The sequence below is a fragment of the Mastomys coucha genome, unplaced genomic scaffold, assembly GCF_008632895.1.
Source record: "Mastomys coucha isolate ucsf_1 unplaced genomic scaffold, UCSF_Mcou_1 pScaffold22, whole genome shotgun sequence".
Taxonomy (NCBI): Eukaryota; Metazoa; Chordata; class Mammalia; order Rodentia; family Muridae; genus Mastomys; species Mastomys coucha.
The window spans coordinates 222,036,239-222,055,670 of record NW_022196905.1 but is presented as its reverse complement, the minus strand read 5'-3'; the positions used below and the strand labels follow the sequence as shown (position 1 = coordinate 222,055,670).

Below are 19,432 nucleotides of genomic sequence, written 5' to 3'. Positions count from 1 at the left end.
TGTGTGTGTCTCAGGGTGAGAAGGAGGGGATGTGTGTGTCTCAGGGTGAGAAGGAGGGGATGTGTGTGGCTCAGGGCCCTTTTGGCTTTTGGGGCTCATGAGCTCTGACTTATGGCTACTGTGACCTCTGCACCACAGAGTTCTCCAGCCCATGAATCCACCACCTCTCCAGAGCTGCCTTCAGAGACCCAGGAGACTCCAGGCCCTGGCCTGTGCAGGTGATACCCCTTCCTAGCCCTACCTGTACCCTGCACATTCTCCAAGTCCCCACGAGCTCTCTTTCTCCACAGCCTCCTAAGAAAGTCGCCCCTGACACTTGAGGACTTCAAGTTCCTGGCAGTGCTTGGCCGGGGTCACTTTGGAAAGGTGATCCAAGGGGAGGACTTAAGGGCTCAGAGTTTTTACCCCAAGGGCCTAGGCTGTCCACTAAGGCCCCTCTGCCCACTGTGTGCCAGGTGCTGCTGTCTGAATTCCGCTCCAGTGGGGAGCTCTTTGCCATCAAAGCCTTGAAGAAAGGTGACATTGTAGCCCGAGATGAGGTTGAGAGGTGAGGTCCTGCCCTGACCCTTGGGAATTTTTGGAAAACAGACCAAGAGTGTCCTCTACTGAGCACTCCGGTGAGAGGGATTCATGGACTAGAACTTGCACCCCTCTTGCCTGTGAGTACTGACATAGGAAGCAGTTGCTGTGATTCATTCGTGACCCCCTTCCTTTCCAGAGTGAATACTGAGATTGTCCCCCTTTCTGCTCATGGTTTAACAACCCACTAGTGGTCACACAGTCATAGGCAGGAGTTCCAGGACTCAAATGTCAGGTCTTGGAACTGCCTCAGTTTTGGGGTCAGGGTCCTAGGTTACAATCCTGCCTCTTAACAGGTGCGTTTCCAGATGCTGGGAAAGGCAGGCCTTCCTTAGAACTTAGCCTCCTGATCTATCCTACAGATGCCTGTGGATCTCATCCTCTTACGACTGTCTGGTACATTAAAGAGAAGGTCTAGTCAAAGAATTCTTCACAGTTCTTGATCCCTGTGGAGGCTTCAGGCTGTCCCTAGACTTCCCTTTTTAATGACCAGGAACTTTAATAACCAGGAACAAAAGCTCAAATAAGTAAGAATTTATTTATTAATCTGGGTTGTAGAAGCCCAGTTGCATCTGTCTTAAGGCGCCTCTGTCCTGATGCTTGGTGCCGCTGCAGCTGCTGCAGTCGTGTGCCTCTCACAGACAGGGAAGCGTCTCCATCACCGATCAGACCCCATGCTTTAGTCCTCACACCGGGCCTGATGAGCAGGCCTGCTGGTTCCCAAGCAGTCCCCAGCATGGGCTCAGACTCCTTACCCATTTCCCAAAATGAGAAATTAATCCAATTGCTCAAAGTTGCAGAGCAGTGCAACTTAACAGATAGCTTGAGTGATCCCTGGAGGGCACGGGTGTAGGGCAGGGCAGCTGGGCTCTCTGACTTCTGCCTCCTGCCCAGCTTGATGTGTGAGAAGCGGATTTTGGCGGCTGTGACCAGGGCAGGACATCCCTTCCTGGTGAACCTTTTCGGCTGTTTCCAGACCCCAGAGCATGTGTGCTTTGTGATGGAGTACTCAGCGGGTGGAGACCTGATGCTGCACATCCATAGTGATGTGTTCTCAGAGCCTCGGGCTGTGTGAGTTTTTATCCCAGCGCCATGCCTCTCTCTGCACACCACCTGAGGCCCCCCCCTCTCTGCCCTACCTCCTACCCTCCACCTCAGGCCTTCCTCCTACACAGCTTTGGGATCCCAGGGGTCAGGGACTTTGGTGCCTATGGAACCAGACTTGTGTGATCTTATGCATCTCTGCAGCTTCTATTCGGCCTGTGTGGTGCTGGGACTGCAGTTCCTCCATGAACACAAGATTGTCTACAGGTGTGTACATGAGAACATGTTCTGCCCACAGACTGGACATGGTCAAGCTCTGCACAGAGCCCCGATCCCTACCCAGTCATCCCTCTTTACATCCCCTGACACCCCCATTCCCCAGGGACCTGAAGTTGGACAATTTGCTCCTGGATACTGAGGGCTACGTCAAGATCGCAGACTTTGGCCTCTGCAAGGAGGGTGAGGGGCTGCAATCCTGGGATGAGAGGAATAGGGGGTGGGCTACCCTCTGGTGCAGTTGCACCTAGGTGGTCAGGTGACCTTTTCTTCTCTATGGGCTTTGCTGTCAGCCACCTGCTCACCCTAGCAGTTTCAGGAGAGTTCACCAGCTCTGGCCCCACCTGGGTCACCCCATACTGATTTGGGGTAGGGCTGGATGGATATTTGGAGTATCTCATGCTCCTACTCCCCTAGCTACTATAGGCTCACTGGTCTGCTCTCCACCCCACCCAGGGATGGGCTATGGGGACCGGACCAGCACATTCTGCGGAACTCCGGAGTTCCTGGCGCCGGAAGTGCTCACAGACACATCCTACACACGAGCAGTGGACTGGTGGGGACTGGGCGTGTTGCTCTATGAGATGTTGGTTGGAGAGGTGAGGCCCAGGCTGCCTGTTCTCTGTAGAGAACATGCATATGCCTCAGAGTGAGATGAGAATCTGCTCCTGCCATGTGAAGCATGATCTGGATCTCCAATCTGTTTCTGTAATTGTAAAGTGGGATTCTTACCCCCTGTAAGCCAGCAGTGGTACAGGGGTGCTCCTGGAGGGTGGGGCCCTTTGGTATAGTGCTGGGTGTATGGATGGCTAAAAGTGGGATCTTATGAAACCCGGCTTTCTCTGTCCCACAGTCTCCATTTCCTGGGGACGATGAGGAAGAGGTATTTGACAGCATTGTCAATGATGAAGTTCGCTATCCCCGCTTCCTGTCTGCGGAGGCCATCGGCATCATGAGAAGGGTAGGTACACCTCCCACCTCCACCACCTAGTGGAAGGGATGCTAGGAAGGGGTCTCAGGACTGGAATCAGACTGATTTGTGTGCCCTCTCACAGCTACTGCGGAGGAACCCAGAGCGGAGGTTGGGATCCACTGAGCGTGATGCAGAAGATGTGAAAAAACAGCCTTTCTTCAGGGTGAGTGGACCCTCCCCATCCACTGGGTCACCCAAGGACCTGAGCATTCTTCCCAGTCCCGGTTCACTCCCACCCCAAATCTAGTAGCTGTATCTTAAAGAGTTTTGTTGCCTTCCCCTCCACAGCCACCACGATTCCTCTCAAATGTTACCTCCGTCCGTTTGTCTGCACCCTTCGTTTCCCTTAATCATCACTCCCACTGCTTCTCTGGGCCCATAGCATCATTACAGGACTACCCTGAACTATTCCCTTGATTTATCTGAGTTCCCAGTCCCTCTGCATATGGTCTGCTCCCTGCTGATCTCTAGACTTCCCTTCATACCCCTCAACCTCCATCATGACTGTCTCTTTCCCCCTCTCCACAGAGTCTGGGCTGGGATGTCCTGCTGGCCCGTCGCCTGCCTCCACCCTTCGTGCCTACACTTTCGGGGCGCACAGATGTCAGCAACTTCGATGAGGAGTTCACTGGGGAGGCTCCCACACTGAGTCCTCCCCGGGATGCACGGCCCCTCACAGCTGCAGAGCAGGCAGCCTTCCGGGATTTCGACTTTGTGGCGGGAGGCAACTAGCCCCAAGCCCCTGCCTTGCCCAAGAGTTCTTGGTTTTTAAAAAGAGCCTTTGGGGTTTACTCCATACATGCATTTTCAGCCTCTGTGTGCAATCTGGGATGGAGTGTGATTGGAGTCAGTGACAGAGGCAAAGCAGACTCTTAGAGGCTCAGTGAAAGGTCAAGATGGGAACATGCAGTAGTAGGCTCAGGAGTGTGTTGGGGAGCATTGGGGTTTTAAGGCTGTGTGGGTTCAAGGGGTTGGGATTCTTGGGATAGTTAGGGACCAAAATGAACCGAACGGTTGCAAAAGTCTATTGTGGCGACGGAGATGAGAAGTGAAACTAAAACTTTGCTCTGTTTATGGAGAGCCCCAATCTTAGAACTAAGGTTGCAGTGTTGTGCGCATGCTCTTCAAGCTGCTGGCCTGGGGAATCCCACCTCTGGTGTTTGGAGCATCCCATGTATCCGTGCCATCGCGTGACTAACATTAGAACTGTACTCGTCCCCAGTGGAGCCTCTTTCACCCCTGTGCAGTGACAGTGTTGCGGACCCACTGGACGCAGCGCCCTAGGGACACTGAGTTTGAGACTCTATGCCCTTGAGCCCAGCCCGGAATGATTTGGCTTAGCTTCTGGGCACATTCAGAGGTGGCTGAAACCACTGTGCCGGGAGCTACGCAGTGAACTGGCCTCCCAGGCACTCTTGGTTAGGCCCAGCTCCGTTGGACCACCCTTGGCACTGACCCTCAGGGGTAGGAGGCGAAGCAGTTGGCGCAGCATGGCCTGGCGCAGCAGGATGTACACCCACGGGTCCAGGATCTGGTTCCACGACGCGAGGCGTACAGCCAGAAAGAGCGGCCGCTGCAGGGAGTTAGAGTTCCAGCCCCCGATGGCCAACACCACCAACACCTGCGGGAAAAGCAGGTGTGAGCAGTGGAGCCGATGGGAGAGAAGGGGTGGGTGGAGGGTCAGGATGCCGGGGCGAGCCATGCAGGGCAAATAGGATCTGTACGGGAAGGAGAGTGACTAAGCAAAAGTCATCAGTGACTGCGGAGCATCCAGCTAGAGAAGGCCCAGTACCCCAACACACATAGGACTCAAAGGTCAAAGAGCTGGGGAGGAAGTAGGAGCGGATGGACGGAGCGGAGGGACATAGAAAGTGGACTGAAAAGCTTGAGTGAGTGAGACTGTTTACGGAGATTGCAAAGAGAGGGTCCCGTATAGCACAGGGGCAGGCTTTGTCTGCAGGACAGGGTGGTGTTAAGGGGGCAGAGCCCAAGAGGGGGCAGAAAAGAGTTTGGCTTGAGGAGCGACTGCGCCCCTCACCAGCAGGGGGCTCCAGCAGATGCACGACACCACCATGATGCCCACGAGCTGGCCCACCATTTCCACGTCGTGTGCGTGAACCCGGCGCGCGGAGCCGCCGCCGCGAGAGCTGCGGAGGGTGGCTGTGGCTGAAGTGATGGATGAGGCAGACGAGGCGGAGGCCAAGCGGGGCCCACGGGACCCCCATCGCCGGCGATCATCGGGACCTGCGGTCTCTCGGAAACGTCGAGAGCGACGCCGCTTCCAGCGGGCACGGAGGAGCGCCAGGCCGCTGAGCGTATTGCACACTAGTGCTGCAAGGAGCGCTGCCAGGCCAAGGCCAGCAAAGAGGCCGGCAAGCAACGCCTGGCGCCAGCCTCCACGAGGCCCAAGGCTAATGAAACACCAGGTGCCAGGATACTGTAGCTCATAGCGACCCACGTGTGCTAGTGGCAGCAGTGCCACTGCCAAAGCCATGGCAGCCAGCACGGCTAGTGCCAGGCGTGCGCGGGCCACGGACACGCGCGCCGCGTGGATCAGCGGCTGCGTGACACCCACGCAGCGCTCCACGGCCATGCCACAGCCAAGCAAAAGTGGGCACAGGCCGAAGAAGACCATGCAGCCACCCAGGAAATGACAGGCCCCGCCAGCAGGCGCACGTCCCGCAGTATACAGGCGAAGCACCAGGGCGCCCGGGATCACATGGCCTGCTAGGTCGATGGCAAGCAGGCTGGCGACGAACAACAGGAAGGTGGCAGCCGAGCGGCGGCGCCGCATTCGGCCTGCAACCTGGGCCAGCAGCGCCAGCGCCAGCACGTTGGACACAGCACCCAGCGTCATGGAGAAGATAGGCAACGCTGGTGATGTGCCGTTATCGCCAGTTGGCAGCACCACAGATGTATTGGGGACCCTGGGTGTTGCACACGTTGCCTCATCCGCTAGGCTCAGGTTAAGCCCGTAGGGGCTCATATCAGTGGCCAAGAGGGCTGCGTAGATAAGAAGAGGGCACAGTGAGGTGGGGTCCCAACCTTCTGTGCCTATGGCACCGCCACATGACTCTGGCTGCTCCATTTCGGATCCTACTTCACCTGTTACTGCCCCCATCTCTTGCATGTGGCTTCACTCTGCCCTCATATCTGCTGGGGGTCTTGACTGACCTGGCACAGGTCCCCAGTATCTGTCCTCCTCTCCACCCCACCCCCACCTCCTAGTTTCCACCCCATCAGTTTCCTGGTCCATGACCCTCACCCGCTTCTGATCCATATTTCATCCCTCATGTCTGCCTGCCCCTCTCTCCCTTTTCAGAAGTCTCCTTGGCTTGCCCTGGAACTGGCCAGGCTAACCTTAAACTCAAAAGCTCCACCTGCCTATGCCTCCTATGTCTTGGGATTAAAGGTTCACACCACCATGACCAGCTTTGGTCGTCACCTTTTAACTCTGTCCTTGATGTCTGTGTTCTGGCACCTCCACCACTATAGTTCATCTCTTCCAATGGCAGTGTGCCTGTCTCCAGAGACTGACTCAATCTGCAGTTTCATCTCTTCCCCAAACAACCCATCTCTACACTTATAGACCCTTTCCTGTGCCCCAAGGCCTCTATGCCACATCTCCGTGGTCCTTTGTCCCCACAGACCCCTGCTATCCCGAACCCATCTCTGATCTCTATGGTGCTCTCAGACCCCATGGGCCCACTTCTTTTCCAGAATCCCATCTCTGTTGCCCTCTCTCACCAGTCTGGCATTGCCTCATTCAGATGCCCATCCCATACCCCTATTTGAACCAGCCTCTGGTTTGTCCTTCATTCTCTAGTTGAGAAGAGACAGACAGCCTAGGGCTGAGAGCCATTAAACAGCAAGAGAGCAGGATGGCTACAGCTAGCCTTCTCTGGCTTGCCATCCTCAATGTCCCAACTTCTTACCCAGTGCTGCTCGGGATGCAGGGTCCCCATGGCCTGGAACTTGGCTCCTGCTGCCCGCTCCAGCTACTCCCTGGCTCCCGGCAGGCCGCTCCCTCTTCCTGGGGCGGCTCCTCCTCGGCTCTGTGCCGCCTCCACCCGCACTCCACTGGCCTCCAGGGGCTGCTCCACCCCATGCATATCTGCCCTCTGGGGCTGGGAGCCTTGAGTGGGCAAAACCTCTACTGCTGCCAATCGTCAGGACAACTGGGCCCAGCTCCTTCCAGCCAAGGACTGAGGTTCTCTGAATTGGTTTGGTCTCTGTGACCCCCTCCTCTCAGCGGGGCAGGAACAAACCCCCACACCCTCACCCGGGCCTCTTGCCCGCCTCATTAATAAAGCGGATAAAATCTAAACACTGGAAAATGTGAGCATCGCCTGGGGCGGGCTGGGAGGGCTATGAGCTCTCGTGGGGGTGGGTGGGTGGGGTGTGGGGGTGGGTGGGGGTGTTGTCTTCATTGGGAGTTGCCTGAGTGTGATGAGAGCTAGCAATGCCTCTACCCTTGCCTTTATGGTTTTCACAGTTGGACAGAGGTAGGCAGCGTAGAGAAGGCAACAGGGAATCGTCCTAGGAAAAGGGAGGTGGCTAAATGGCTCAGGGGAGCCAGGCTGTGGTCGGCATGCTGCCTTAGGGGAAGGTAAGCAACTCATAGGACACCTGAGTCTTTCTAATCCTGCACCCATAGCTATGTCTCACCTTATGTCTTGAAAAGGGGCACATGCAGCCACTGTCAGCTGTCATAACGGGAAGTAAACACTGCATAGCACTTATCATTGCTGACTGTAACATCTCCCCCAACCCCATGTGGACCCCTTGAAATTGATGCTTGCCCACACCTCAGCACTCAGTGTAAATCTCACTGGCATTGTAAGTATGTTCCCAGCCCCAGAGCACACTTCCTGCTGTAGTCCCCCTCAAACCAATGCCCATGGACCCTGAGAACTTGTCCTGAGACACATAATCACATCTCTAAGGCCTAGCCATTTATCCTGACCCCCTCCCCCCAAAACAAGAATACACCAGAGACCCATGCACACACTGAACACAGCTCCCTGAAACTCAGCACCCAAGGCTGACCCACAATAGTCACACCTCTGGTTCAACCTGGCTACCAACCATCCACTACACATGGTCCCAGCAGACACACAAGACCCTGGTATAGGACTTAGGGTTCAGTGATAGAGCACATCCTTAGCATCCACTATCAGCACTGAAAACGGGCTTGTGATTAGGGATGGCAAGTAGCCATCTGCAGGGCTTTTGTCCTGTATCCAGGATACTCATCACCTGTCTGATACCAGGGAGCCAGCCCCACTCAGCCTTCCTGCAGCATCTCTGCTGGGCTCACCCCAAACATTCCTACTGGGTGCTGGAGAGAGACCTCTGGCCTGGCTCCCCTTGTTCCAGCTGCCTTCCTTCTCTCTAAGTCTGGCCAGGGTCCCACCCCACCCTTTCCTTGATCTCCCTAAACCCTAGGATGAAATGGACTGTCAAAACAAGCTTGGCAGGTTTACATCTCTGTGAAGAGCCGTGCCATGGATGCCTGTACCCCGAGTACAACCAGGCACAACCTGAGTAACAGGGCAACAGGCCTTGCTGCCACACACAGGGGCTCTCACACAAGAGGAGCTTATGTGAGGCCTTGGTAAGTGGGGAACCAGGTCTGAACCTCAAGCAAGCCAGAGACTCCAGCACTGCCTGGAAACTCGATGGCCTCCAGTCTGGGGGAGGGGGCAGCGGGGCAGCCAACTCCTAATTCAATTTGGAATCCAGGAGATAGATTTCAGCTGCTGCATTCTCTCCCTGGCCACCCCTCCTGCCCCAGAGCCAAATAACTCCCAGAGTAAAATCTCTATATCCAAGGGAGTGTGTGTGGTTACAAAAGCCCACTGCCTCCCTCCTCATTGTCTAAAGAAGACAAGAAACCAGGGTTCACAGCAGTGTCCACTCAAAGGGGAGGTGACGGAACTTGACCAAGGGGTCTCCTCTCAGGCGGGAGATGCCCAAGGGAAGGCATTATTGCCATTCTGCATTTCTGGTGTTAAGAAAGCAGTGAGAGCGGGAGTGCTGACGCACGCCTTTAATCCCAGCACTGTGAACACAGATGCAGGTGGATCTCTGTGAGTTCACGGCCAGCCTGGTCTACAGAATGAGTTCCAGAACAGCCAGAGCTACATAGTGACTCTGTCTTGAAAAAAACAAAAAAACCAAAACAAAGCAAAAAAAGTAAAGTAGGGAGGTCATGGCCCCGAAGAGTACCGAGGCCCAGGGGGACAGAAGGGGCAGTTGCCAGCTGATGGTGGAAAAATGTTGGGGACAGAGGTGACTGCCCAGGGTGTTGGTCCCTCCCCATGCACTTACTCTATTGAGGTAGGTGGGGAACCAACAGGGGTTGGCTGGGGACCCCAACCAGGCTGGGCACCGTGGTGGTACTAATTGGAGTGGGGCCAGGACCACAGGGCACTTGCACCCCATGCCATTCCCAGGCTGCTGAGTTAGGAGCCTAGGCTGTATGCCCAGGTCTTGGCTGTGGCACCCCTTCTGGAAACCCCAGCCAGGGCAAGCCAGATTATCTCAAGGTCCAGGTTCAGTTCCAGTCTTAGTAGCGGCCAACCTTGGCATCCCCGATGGCTCCCCAGACATCAAAGACGAATTCATCTGGGAATGCAAAGTCACCGAGCCGTTCATCCAGAGCTTCTGCCAGTTCATCTGGGTTCCTTTTGTCTTTTCCCAGCTCCACCATGGTGGCAGCTGTCAGGGAGGAGAAAAGATGGAGGCACAGATGGCATGATGGGCAGAGGTAGGCTCAACTCAGCCCGAGTGAGATCTGGAAGCCTGCTCCCACCTTCCAGGCATGGGCACCCCACTCACCCAGCTCCGTGTCTCTGATCCCCATGTAGCTCTCTAGCAAGTCATCCACCTTTTCAATGGCCTTTTCCTCAAAAGCCGATGGCTGTGGAGGGTGGGGACAAGACAGCACAATAATGTCAACAGATGTCAGTGCTGTGAACCTGATACACTGGGTGCCCGAAGTGCTGGGGACAGCACACAGGGACTCATGCTAGGCAACAGCTCTATCAATGCGCTGCACCCCCAGCCACTGGTTTTGTTGTTGTTATTTATATATTTTATGTAGAGGATTGTTTTGGCTGCACATATGTATGTGTATTAAGTGTCTGCCTGGTGCCTGTGGAGGTCAGAAGAGAACACTGGACTTCTGGAACTGCAGTTAACAGATGGCTGTGAGCCACCCACTATGGGTACTTGGAACTGAACCTGGGTGGTCTGCAACTCACACGTGCTCTAAACTGCTAAGCCATCTCTTTAGTCCCAACACCCAGAAATTATTATTCTCATATTGAGACATATTCGAAGTTGCCCAAACTTTTAACACTAAATCTTATCTTATCTTCCCAGGTAGCTAGGATTCAGGGACGTTGGCACACTGGGCTGGCTTTCATATATTTTCATATAAAGTCCTTGGTGACAAGGCCTTTTGGCTTGAGCTTCCCTTGAATGTGAAGTCCTGCCTGGCAGTGCTTTTTGTTTGCATCATTAATGTCTGCTCTGACAAGAAGTTACTGACTTCTACTCTACAGGGAGGAGGCCCCAGGCTCGATGGACCATGGTGGGTCTCCAAGCTGGGAAGAGTAGGTTTAAGCAAAGGTGTGCAGAGTCTTTCACATAATTAGAATGCTGTCACTGGCCCAAGGTGGCTCACTCACCAGATCCTCCACTGTGGCAGGGCCCCGGGATCGGAGCCGGAGGGTCCCTCGGCCAGTGCCCAGCTGTGGGCCGGAGCCAGGGTGGCCACCTGCTGAACGCTGGCTGATCATATCTGTGGGAGGTAAAGGTGGTGGGAAATTTCAGCATACAGTAAATACAGTACTCAGGTACCTAGGCTTTGCACAGCCACCTCTCACCAAGTTCTGCAGGCTCCTTGGGACAGGGGCTAGGTTCAGGAAGGGAGGACTTTGCATGGAGTGTGAGGGGCAGCTGGGGGTCAGGCATAAACACGGCTGGAGAGAGAATAGAGGTAGCTTCTGTTTGAAGGATGGAGGATTGAGAAGGGTGAGTGTAACTGCTCAGTCCCAGGTAAGCCCTTTCTACCCACACCAGGGGTGCCTCAGGCCCATTCCTAAGAGTCAGTGAAGCCAGATAGAAACGGGGGCAGGGCACAGGAGCTGCCAAGCCTCACTTCTTCAGGCTGAGGGGGCTGGCCAGGGTTGGGGGCACTTGGCTGGGCTAATGGCTCCTGGAAGTCGGGTGTGGGGGCAACTTCCTCCAGGCTGGGCTGTCAGCCAGCACTCAGTTCTAGGGTAGGGTGGGGCTGTCCCTATTTTGCATTGCAGGCTTGGTTGCCACCTGCTGGTGGTTCCCAGGACTGCAATCTGTATTTCTTAAGAGCTCAAGGTCATCCCAGTGGGTGGTCCAGGGTGCAAGGAGAGCTCACCAAAGGCCTTCCGAGGCTCTGTGAGTTTGAGAGTGAAGGTGCGGCCTCGGGGCAGCTCCTTGAGAAGCCTGGCAACCTCATAATGCCGACAGCCCAGTAGGCTCTGCCCGTTGATGGCTTCAATCATGTCCCCCACGCTGATGAGCTGGATGTGGTCAATCACACTGCCTTCCTTGATGCGCTGTGGAGGGGCAGGCATCAACCCTGGAAGCTCCACTCTAGGTCCCATTACAGACCCTGACCGTTGACTAAGGGTGTGCCACCCACCCGGGCACCTTAATGAAGGCATAGCCAGCCCCGTTGTCGGTGATGGTGAGCCCCAGAGCCTCCTCAGACTTGAACACTTCCACCTCTTTGCGCTGCCCCTTGACATGGGCAAAGATGAAGTCCTCCAGCCCGATCTGGCCCCCCAGGAGCTTGTCCATATCCACTTTATGGGTGTTGAGGGTGCAGAACATCACCTGCAAAGAGAGGGCGAGATGCTCAGTCCTTCCTCCCTGGGTCCCCTTTCCCAACACATCCCTATCCTAGGGACTGGCGACACCCAAGAGCCAAGGAGAGGTCCCCTGGTACATCAAATGCTACGAGAAGGATTTCTGTCTTGGTAAGAACTTAGAGCTAGCTTGATGTAGAGTGAGCTGAGGAGTGAATGGGGTCTAGACTCACACCCAGCTTTCCTACCTGTCTCCACTTGAATCTCAGCCCCACTGTTGCCCTCCCTGCAGCTTCTCAGCTTCTACCTTGGAATCATGCCTCCAGGGTTTCATAGAGAAATAGAACATGCTCTTGACCCTCCAGCTCCTGCAGTGTTTGGGGGCACAAGCCTCCCAATGCCTTAGGGAAACCCGGCTACCACCTGTGTCTGTCGTCCTCCACAACCTACCAGGACACAGGCTACTTAGGACCTGATGGGAAATTAAATTAAAATATGTGGGTCTGCAGATCCACATCCTACTAGATTACAAGCCTCATAAAGCCTGTTGGGACCCCCCCACACACACACACCCCATACCTACAAGTCTCCTTTCAAGGCCTGACAGGAACTCAGTATCGCCCTGTAGCCACGCCTCCTGTATTCAGGGGCTGCTGGCCATCAAGGAACATGAGCCCCAGCTCCCAAGAAATGTCCAGGCCTGTGGCTTGCTCTTAAGGGACCTTAGTCCCACTGGTACCTCAGCAGCTGGTAGTCGGAAGGCCTCAGCGATCTTGCCGTACAGCTCCTTGACATTAGTGAAGCCTTCGATGCGGCCTGTGGGGCTGCCGTGGGCCAGCTGGGTATGGAACACGAGGCGAGGCCGAAGGGCAGCAGGAGGTGGGGGCAAGCCCACCTGGGATTCCGCTGCTCCACTTCCACCCAGGGGCCCGGGCTCCCCAACGCCCAGCCCACTCCGGCTTGGCTCCGCCTCCTCATTTTCCACCAGAGGTGGTGCTTTTTTCCTTCGCCCCAGTCCCAGTGGCATGAGCAGCCAGAAGTGGGGACTTGGTCGGGAGACCTGCAGAAAGGGAATTGGGCTTCATTCTCTGAGTACCAGCCTTAGGTGCCACCCATCACCACCACATGGTATCAACATCAACCAACATGGTTCTGTTTTGCAGAGCAGGGTTCCTTGACCCAGGGGTCTGGTGCAGGCTGGGCAAACGCTCCACCACTGAGCATCATCAGCTGATGATGTGAACTAGGCTCCTAAGCACAGGGTGCCAGGATACTTCCAGAACACTGCCGCCTATATAAAGTTGTGCTGTGTGTGCATTCTGCTGAGGCTTTTACTGCCCCTGCTTGGCTGCGATTGTCCACAGAGCTGCAGCTGGCTCCTCACACTTAAAGCTATGAAAACTTTTGTTCTGTTGTAATATTTAAAGAGTAACAACAAATGATTCTGTCCATGGTGAGCATGGGTCCAAGGCTCTCCCTAAACCAACAAACTCCCCCTCCCTCCCTCCCTCCCTCCCTCCCTCCCGGGGTTTCATTTTAGCCTTGTACATGTGGACCCACACGCCTAGACTGCTTCTCACATTTTATTTTGAGGCAGTTATCTCTTAGTTGCTCAGGCTATCCTTGAACTTGCAGTCCTCCTGCCTCAGACTTCAGAGAAGATGGTATTACAGGAATATAGCAGCACATCTATCTTGCCCAAGTATTTTCTGTGTACAGTGGATTCGACCTGGACACCCAGAGCTCATGTGAAGACAGAGAGCTGACTCTGCAGACAGCCCAGAGGCTGGGGTGCAGCTCAATGGTGGAGCTCATGTTTATATGAAGGCCCGGTCTCATCCCGGCATCACACTGCACAGTAATAATCCCAACAGAGATACCCCACAGATACCCCAGAGATATTACAACCCCACACTACCTGCTCTGTGACCTCATTCAACCCTCATTCCAGATGAGGCCCCGATGCATCCTGCTCTGACCACGCCCACTGGCACACAGAAGGGAGGATAAAGCACTGGCACTTTGCTTTCCATTTCTCAGAGAAAGGCTCTCACGCTGTAGTCCAGGCTGGTCTAGAACTCACAAACTCCTGCCTCAGCTTCTCAAGTGCTGGGAAGACAGACGGAAACACCACACCCAGCTTCTTTTCATTTTTCTATCAGCTGCAGTCACTAATGCTTTTTGCAAAAACCCTGAGTTTGGCTCTGGTTTATGTAGAAAAACAGATGTGGTAGGATGCACTTGTAATCCCAGAGCTGGAGGAAAAAAGGATCCCTAGGACTCAACGACAACCTAGCCTATGTAGTGAGTTCCAGGCCAGTGAGAAACCCTGTCTCAAAAACCAAGAAGGGAGGCTGGCAAGATGGCTTGGTGGGTAAAAGTAATTTGCCATCACCTGGGCCCACATGGAAGAAGAGAGCCTACAGGTGTCATCTGACCTTTACGTGTGCACTGGGCTATGTGTACCTACATACAAACACATATGCACAAAAAACAAATGCAATAGTTTTTTTTTTTTTACAGATGCACCAGAAGAAGGCGTCAGATCTCATTACGGGTGGTTGTGAGCCACCATGTGGTTGCTGGGATTTGAACTCAGGACCTTCGGAAGAGCAGTCAGTGCTCTTACCTGCTGAGCCATCTCTCCAGCCCACAAATGCAATAATTAAAAAACACCCCAAAGTGGACAGCTCCTGAGGAGTGACACCTGAGGTTGTCCTCCAGCTTCCATACACATTTGCACCTGCACATGTCTCTCTCTCTCTCTCTCTCTCTCTCTCTCTCACACACACACACACACACACACACACACACACATGGGTGGGATGGGGGGGAACAAAACTCTTCTGAGTCTCTCCTTCAAAGCACAAAGTGTGTGGTCCCTGTCACAGCCCTTGGGACAGAGCTGGCAGATGGCCAGTTCTGCCAATGAGTTCTAGCAGGAAGAGACATGCGACACATCCTCATAGAACATTGAATTACTGGAGTAAAACCGTCCAGAGCAGCACTGCCCCCAGACAGAGTGACCAGCAATGGCGGCCCTGTGGTAATGCGATTGGGTTGCATGGGTCTTTAGTGACTGAAGCTGTGGTGGTCTAAAAGAGAACGCCTCACAGACTCATATATGTGAGTGCCTGGTTCGTACTTAACAGACTGGAGAAATGTGTCATGAGAGGATGGGTTTTGAGGTGTCAAAAGCCCACTCAAGGCCCATCAGTCAGTCAGTCAGTCAGTCAGTCTGTCTCTGCTTGACGCCTCCAGCCCCGTGCTTGCCACCTGTCACGGCAAGTCTCAGTCCTTGGAAGGTGGAGGCAGGAGGAGCTCTGACTTCAGGGCCTACTTGGCTTCATACAGTTCGAACCCAGCCAGAGCTATGAAGAGAAATCCTGTCCCCACCCTCCAGCACCCACCAAAAAAAAACCGTGGGCCACCACGTTTATTTATTTATTTTTGTATGTGTGTGCCTGGTATATGCCCACTGTGTGTGGATGTGTGCTCCTGTGCTCACAGAGGCCAAAGGAAGCATGTGGTGTTCCCACCTTAGTCCTTTGAGGCAGAGCCTCTCAGTGATCTTGCCCTCCCCCTACTCCGGCCTTCAGCTAGTGTGGCAGCCAGGCAGCCCCAGCAACGCTGGTGCCCAAGATCATCAGCTCTGGTCCTCGCCCATGAGCAGCAGCACTTATCTCTGAGCCGCTTCTCTCCCTTTAGTTCTTTTTTCTGTCTCCTTCTATCTAGCAAACAAACATTTTAGGGGGCAGTACTAACTATATTCATGCACTTATTTTATTTATAATTAATTAATTATTTTTTAAATTCCAGCCCTGGTTGTCTTGGAATTCACTCTGTAGACCAAGCTGGCCTCAGACTCACAGAGATTTACCCGCCTCTCCCTCCTGAGCACTGGGATTAAAGGTATATTTAATCCTCCCTCCCCAGCTTCATTTTGTATATTTTTAGACAGAGTCTTGCTATAGTATCTAGATTAGTTTTGAATTTCTGGTCCTATGATCCTCCTGCCTCAGCCTGCAAGTATCTTTGACTTTCAGCATGTGCCACCAGGCCCTGTCCTGATTAGGAGCACCATGTCAGCTGTACAATCTGTTTGCCACACTCTAGACACAGTAGGTATTAAGGCGGCAAATGGGGTGTACTTTAGCCTGCAGCTGCCTGCTGAGCCATACCCCTACTTTGGACCATCTCTGGGAAGAAAGCTTTTTTTCTGATTTATTTATGAGAGCCACAATAAACCAGCTGGCGCTGACCATATACTTTAGAACCTTGAAACCTTGTGACCCAGCGGCAGTAAAAGCTTGGTGTCAGAGAAGCCCTCATCCTATGTCTAGGACCCCCCCTCCCTGGCCTCCCACACACTATCCCTCCAGGATAAGAATACTCTAGGCAGATGGGAACAGCGCAAAGGCCCTGTAGTAAAGTACTTCAGATTCAGCACATCTCTGAAAGGTGTGGTTGGTGTGGAGGGAAGGAAGGAAGAGAGGGAGGGAGGGAGGAGAAAGGGGTGCAAGAGAAGGTGGCACACTTTCTTCTGGTGGTGCTGGGATGGGGCCAGGCCTCCTGGACACTAGGCCACAATCATGGACCACACCCAGACCCTGATTTCATTTTCAAGTCACTTATTGTCCAAAGCAAAAACAGAAAAAAAAAAAAAAGCCACACGCTCCCTCAAGGGTACCTCATGTGCAATCCCCTGAGGGAGTTCCTTGGACTTGACACCTATCCTCAGTGACATTTCACCTTTTCCCCTCCCCCCTCCCCCACCACGTAGCTCAGGCTGGTCTCAAACGTGCTACAGCCAAGGTTTACCTTGAACTTATGATCCCCCTGCCTCATCCTCCTGAGTCCTAGGAACACAGGTGTACATCACCACACGTGGCTAAATTCATCTTTCTCTTATTTTGAGGCAGGGTCACACTAAGTAGCAGAAGCTGGCCTTGAACTCCTGATCCTTCCCCTCAGCTTCCATACCAAACTCCAAGACCTGTGTACTACGAACTGCCTGTGCTCTGCAGAGCCTCTCCGGAGGGCCTTCCCAGGTAGAAGGGCACCCAGCTGGCTGAATCACATCCTCCTGAGAGGGCTCCCTGCTCAGCCATGCATTCTCCTCACTCTGGAGCGCTACTCATCCCACTCACCCACACTCCAAGTGGCCTCCGTTTACCCTCCAGTTTCCTGTCAAGACAGCACCAGAATGACCTTGTAAACAGTCACTTCCTTCTCTGCTCTGGTCCCCCAGGCAGCCCACTGTCCTTTATGCCCATGCGGCTGCTCTTCCTTAGTCCCTCCCTTCAGCCACTGGGGCCTCTTCCATGCTGCTCAAATAGTTGGCCAGAGCTAGCTGCCCCATGTTCTTTGTAGTGGCTGCTCCCTCTGCTGTCCAGAACCCTCCCATACCCCTCGCCTGGGGTGGGTATTTTATGTCTTTGCCCACTGCTGAGGGAGAGATCTGTGTCACTAATGTCTACCTCTCAGTATGTGGAACGCTGGCTGGCACAGAGCAGCCAAGGACAAATCACTGTGTGGCTGAGCAGGACTGGCCATCTCCCCAGATCACACGCCCTGCTTCGTGACCCTTTTCCGGCTCTCAGCACAGTGCCCAGCAGGGGGCGCTGCCCGACCCCTTCCTCCCAGTCCGTTTGCTTTTGTACTTTGGGATAATCAATGGTGCCCAATGCCTTTTTATACATTTTTAATGCTCTTGAGTGGCTTTTTTGTGAATTGTCTCTTAACTCTTTTTGTTGTTTTGGTTTTGGAGACAGGGTTTCTCTATGTAGGCTGTTCTGGGACTGAATCTATAGACCAGGCTAGCCTCAAACTCAGAGATGAGCCTCCGGAGTGCTGGGATTAAGGGCGTACACCACCACCTGTTTTCTTTTTCATCAACTTAAGTATTTTGTTTACATTTATCTGCTCAATGTGTAAGTGTGCATGCCTCAGAGAACAACTTAGCTGACGTACTTCTTTCCCTCCATCATGTGGGACCTGGAGGTCAAATTCAGGTCACCAGGTTTGGCGGAGCCTGCCTTTACTCAATGATCCATCTCACCTTCTAAAAGCTGTATTTTGTATTATGTGCATAGGTATGCGTCTGTGTGTGGGTAGTGTACCTGACTGTAGGTGCCTGCAAAGGCCAGAACTCCATTTCTAAATCCCCTGAATATGGAGTTATAAGCAGCTGAAGCTGCCCACCATGGATGCTGGGAACCAAATTTAGGCCCTCCAGAAGAGCAGCCAGCACTCTCAACTGCTAAGCCATGTCTCCAGCCCCTATGTGCTCATTCACGGATGTGGAGGTACATTTGGAGGTTAGAGGTTAACCCTGGGTATTGGTCTCCAAGAGTCATTACTTTGCTTAAAATTTTTACTGAAGGTAGACAGATGGTTCAATGGTTAAGAGCACTGCCTACTCTTCCAAAGGATCTAGGTTCGAATCTCAGCACCCACATGGCTGCTCACAACTAACTGCCTCTAACTCCAGCTTCAGGGAGGATCTGACACCCTCTTGAGTACAGACATGCATGCTGGTGACACACCCATACACATAAAAACATTACACTCTGAAGCAAGGCTGGACAACACAGCAAGTTCTTGGACAACCAGAACTACGTAGTGAGACTCTGTCTCAAACCCCACCCCCCCAAAAAAAACCCAAATCACATTTGTGTGCACCTATGTTGCCACAGTGTGCGTACAGAGATTGTAGGAATCGGTTCTTTCCTTCTACCATGTGGGTCCCAAGGATAAAACTTAGGTCCCTGGCTTGGCGGCAGGTGCCTTTACTTTGCTGAGCCATCTCTCTAGCGTGCCACTCTATTTTGTACTGGGAACTTAACTCAGGGTCTCCATATGCTAGGCAAGGGCTCTACCACTAAGGTATAGCCCACATCCCCAGCCCTACTTTGTCTTTTTGAGACAGGGTCTCTCCTGGGACTGAGGCCTCCACTTAGGCTAGGCCAGCTGGCCAATGAGCCCCACATGTCTTCCTGTTTATGTCCCCAGTGCTGGGTAACAACACCGAGCCACCATGCCTGGCACTTCCACATGGGTTCTGACTGTCAAATTCAGCTGGCCCAGCAAGAACTTTTCCATGTGAGTTACCTCCTCTGTCTACATGGCCTCTGCATGGTTTTGTTCTGAGGAAAATAAGTGGCTCATCAATTAGAACTGAAGATCCTGAGGTTTGGCGTGGGAGCCTGGATTCAAGCCCCACCCTTGCCACTTACACCAGTGGCACAGACAAAGCCAAGCTGCTTAACTTCATGAGGCCCCAGTTTCCACATCTGAAAACTTGGCAGAGTTCACATTTTTCGGGGTACTTGTGGGATTCCAAAGACTAGGCCGCATGTGGGCTGTTCAGTACTTTAACTCATCTCTTCATGGAATGTTACTGTTTGCAAGTGATGGAAACAGAAACCAGTACCTTCTATCTACAAGGAAGGTACTCTGCTGCTGAGGCACGCCCCCTCCTCTACCTCTCACTGATTTTGAGCAGGGGCTGTTCCCCTGAGCCATGCCTCCAGAACCCCACATCCCCCCTTCCCTGGCCCAGGAGCAACCCAGTTCCTATGCCTGGCAAAGCCTTTTCCAGAATTCTCCAGCTCCAGCCCACCGAAGCAGCTCCCATGGTCTCCAGGCCTATGAACTTATATGCTACCCTGTGATTTTTTTTTCCTTTTTTTTTTTTTTT

The 19,432-nt window shown here is 53.5% G+C and overlaps 3 protein-coding genes across 5 annotated transcripts in view; 1 reads left to right on the top strand and 2 right to left on the bottom strand.

Annotated features, from left to right (window-relative positions):
* Positions 1-3,676, top strand: part of Pkn1 (protein kinase N1) — a 31,581-nt gene extending 27,905 nt beyond the window's left edge. For both annotated transcript variants that reach the window (XM_031340532.1, XM_031340531.1), the window contains exons 13-22: positions 139-218; positions 291-366; positions 456-547; positions 1,474-1,650; positions 1,828-1,890; positions 2,006-2,082; positions 2,356-2,498; positions 2,753-2,860; positions 2,955-3,035; positions 3,401-3,676. In XM_031340532.1, the coding sequence (XP_031196392.1) occupies positions 139-218; positions 291-366; positions 456-547; positions 1,474-1,650; positions 1,828-1,890; positions 2,006-2,082; positions 2,356-2,498; positions 2,753-2,860; positions 2,955-3,035; positions 3,401-3,604 (1,101 nt within the window). In that variant the 3' untranslated portion in view covers positions 3,605-3,676. The remainder of the gene's footprint in view (positions 1-138; positions 219-290; positions 367-455; positions 548-1,473; positions 1,651-1,827; positions 1,891-2,005; positions 2,083-2,355; positions 2,499-2,752; positions 2,861-2,954; positions 3,036-3,400) is intronic.
* Positions 3,677-3,914: 238 nt separating this feature from the next.
* Ptger1 (prostaglandin E receptor 1) lies at positions 3,915-7,168 on the bottom strand. The gene is made up of 3 exons (XM_031340533.1): positions 6,808-7,168; positions 4,911-5,875; positions 3,915-4,493 (listed from the first exon to the last, which is right to left on the bottom strand). The coding sequence occupies exons 2-3, from the start codon at positions 5,856-5,858 to the stop codon at positions 4,227-4,229; spliced, it is 1,215 nt and encodes a 404-aa protein (XP_031196393.1). The 5' UTR covers positions 5,859-5,875; positions 6,808-7,168; the 3' UTR covers positions 3,915-4,226.
* Positions 7,169-8,621: 1,453 nt separating this feature from the next.
* Positions 8,622-19,432, bottom strand: part of Gipc1 (GIPC PDZ domain containing family member 1) — a 12,999-nt gene continuing 2,188 nt past the window's right edge. The window contains exons 2-8 of one of the 2 annotated variants that reach the window (XM_031340530.1): positions 13,649-13,839; positions 12,470-12,790; positions 11,573-11,758; positions 11,298-11,478; positions 10,570-10,682; positions 9,716-9,797; positions 8,622-9,595 (exon numbers count right to left, since the gene is read on the bottom strand). In XM_031340530.1, coding sequence (XP_031196390.1) covers positions 9,444-9,595; positions 9,716-9,797; positions 10,570-10,682; positions 11,298-11,478; positions 11,573-11,758; positions 12,470-12,757 — 1,002 coding nt within the window. In that variant the 5' untranslated portion in view covers positions 12,758-12,790; positions 13,649-13,839 and the 3' untranslated portion in view covers positions 8,622-9,443. The remainder of the gene's footprint in view (positions 9,596-9,715; positions 9,798-10,569; positions 10,683-11,297; positions 11,479-11,572; positions 11,759-12,469; positions 12,791-13,648; positions 13,840-19,432) is intronic. The other variant, XM_031340529.1, reaches the window with a different exon arrangement.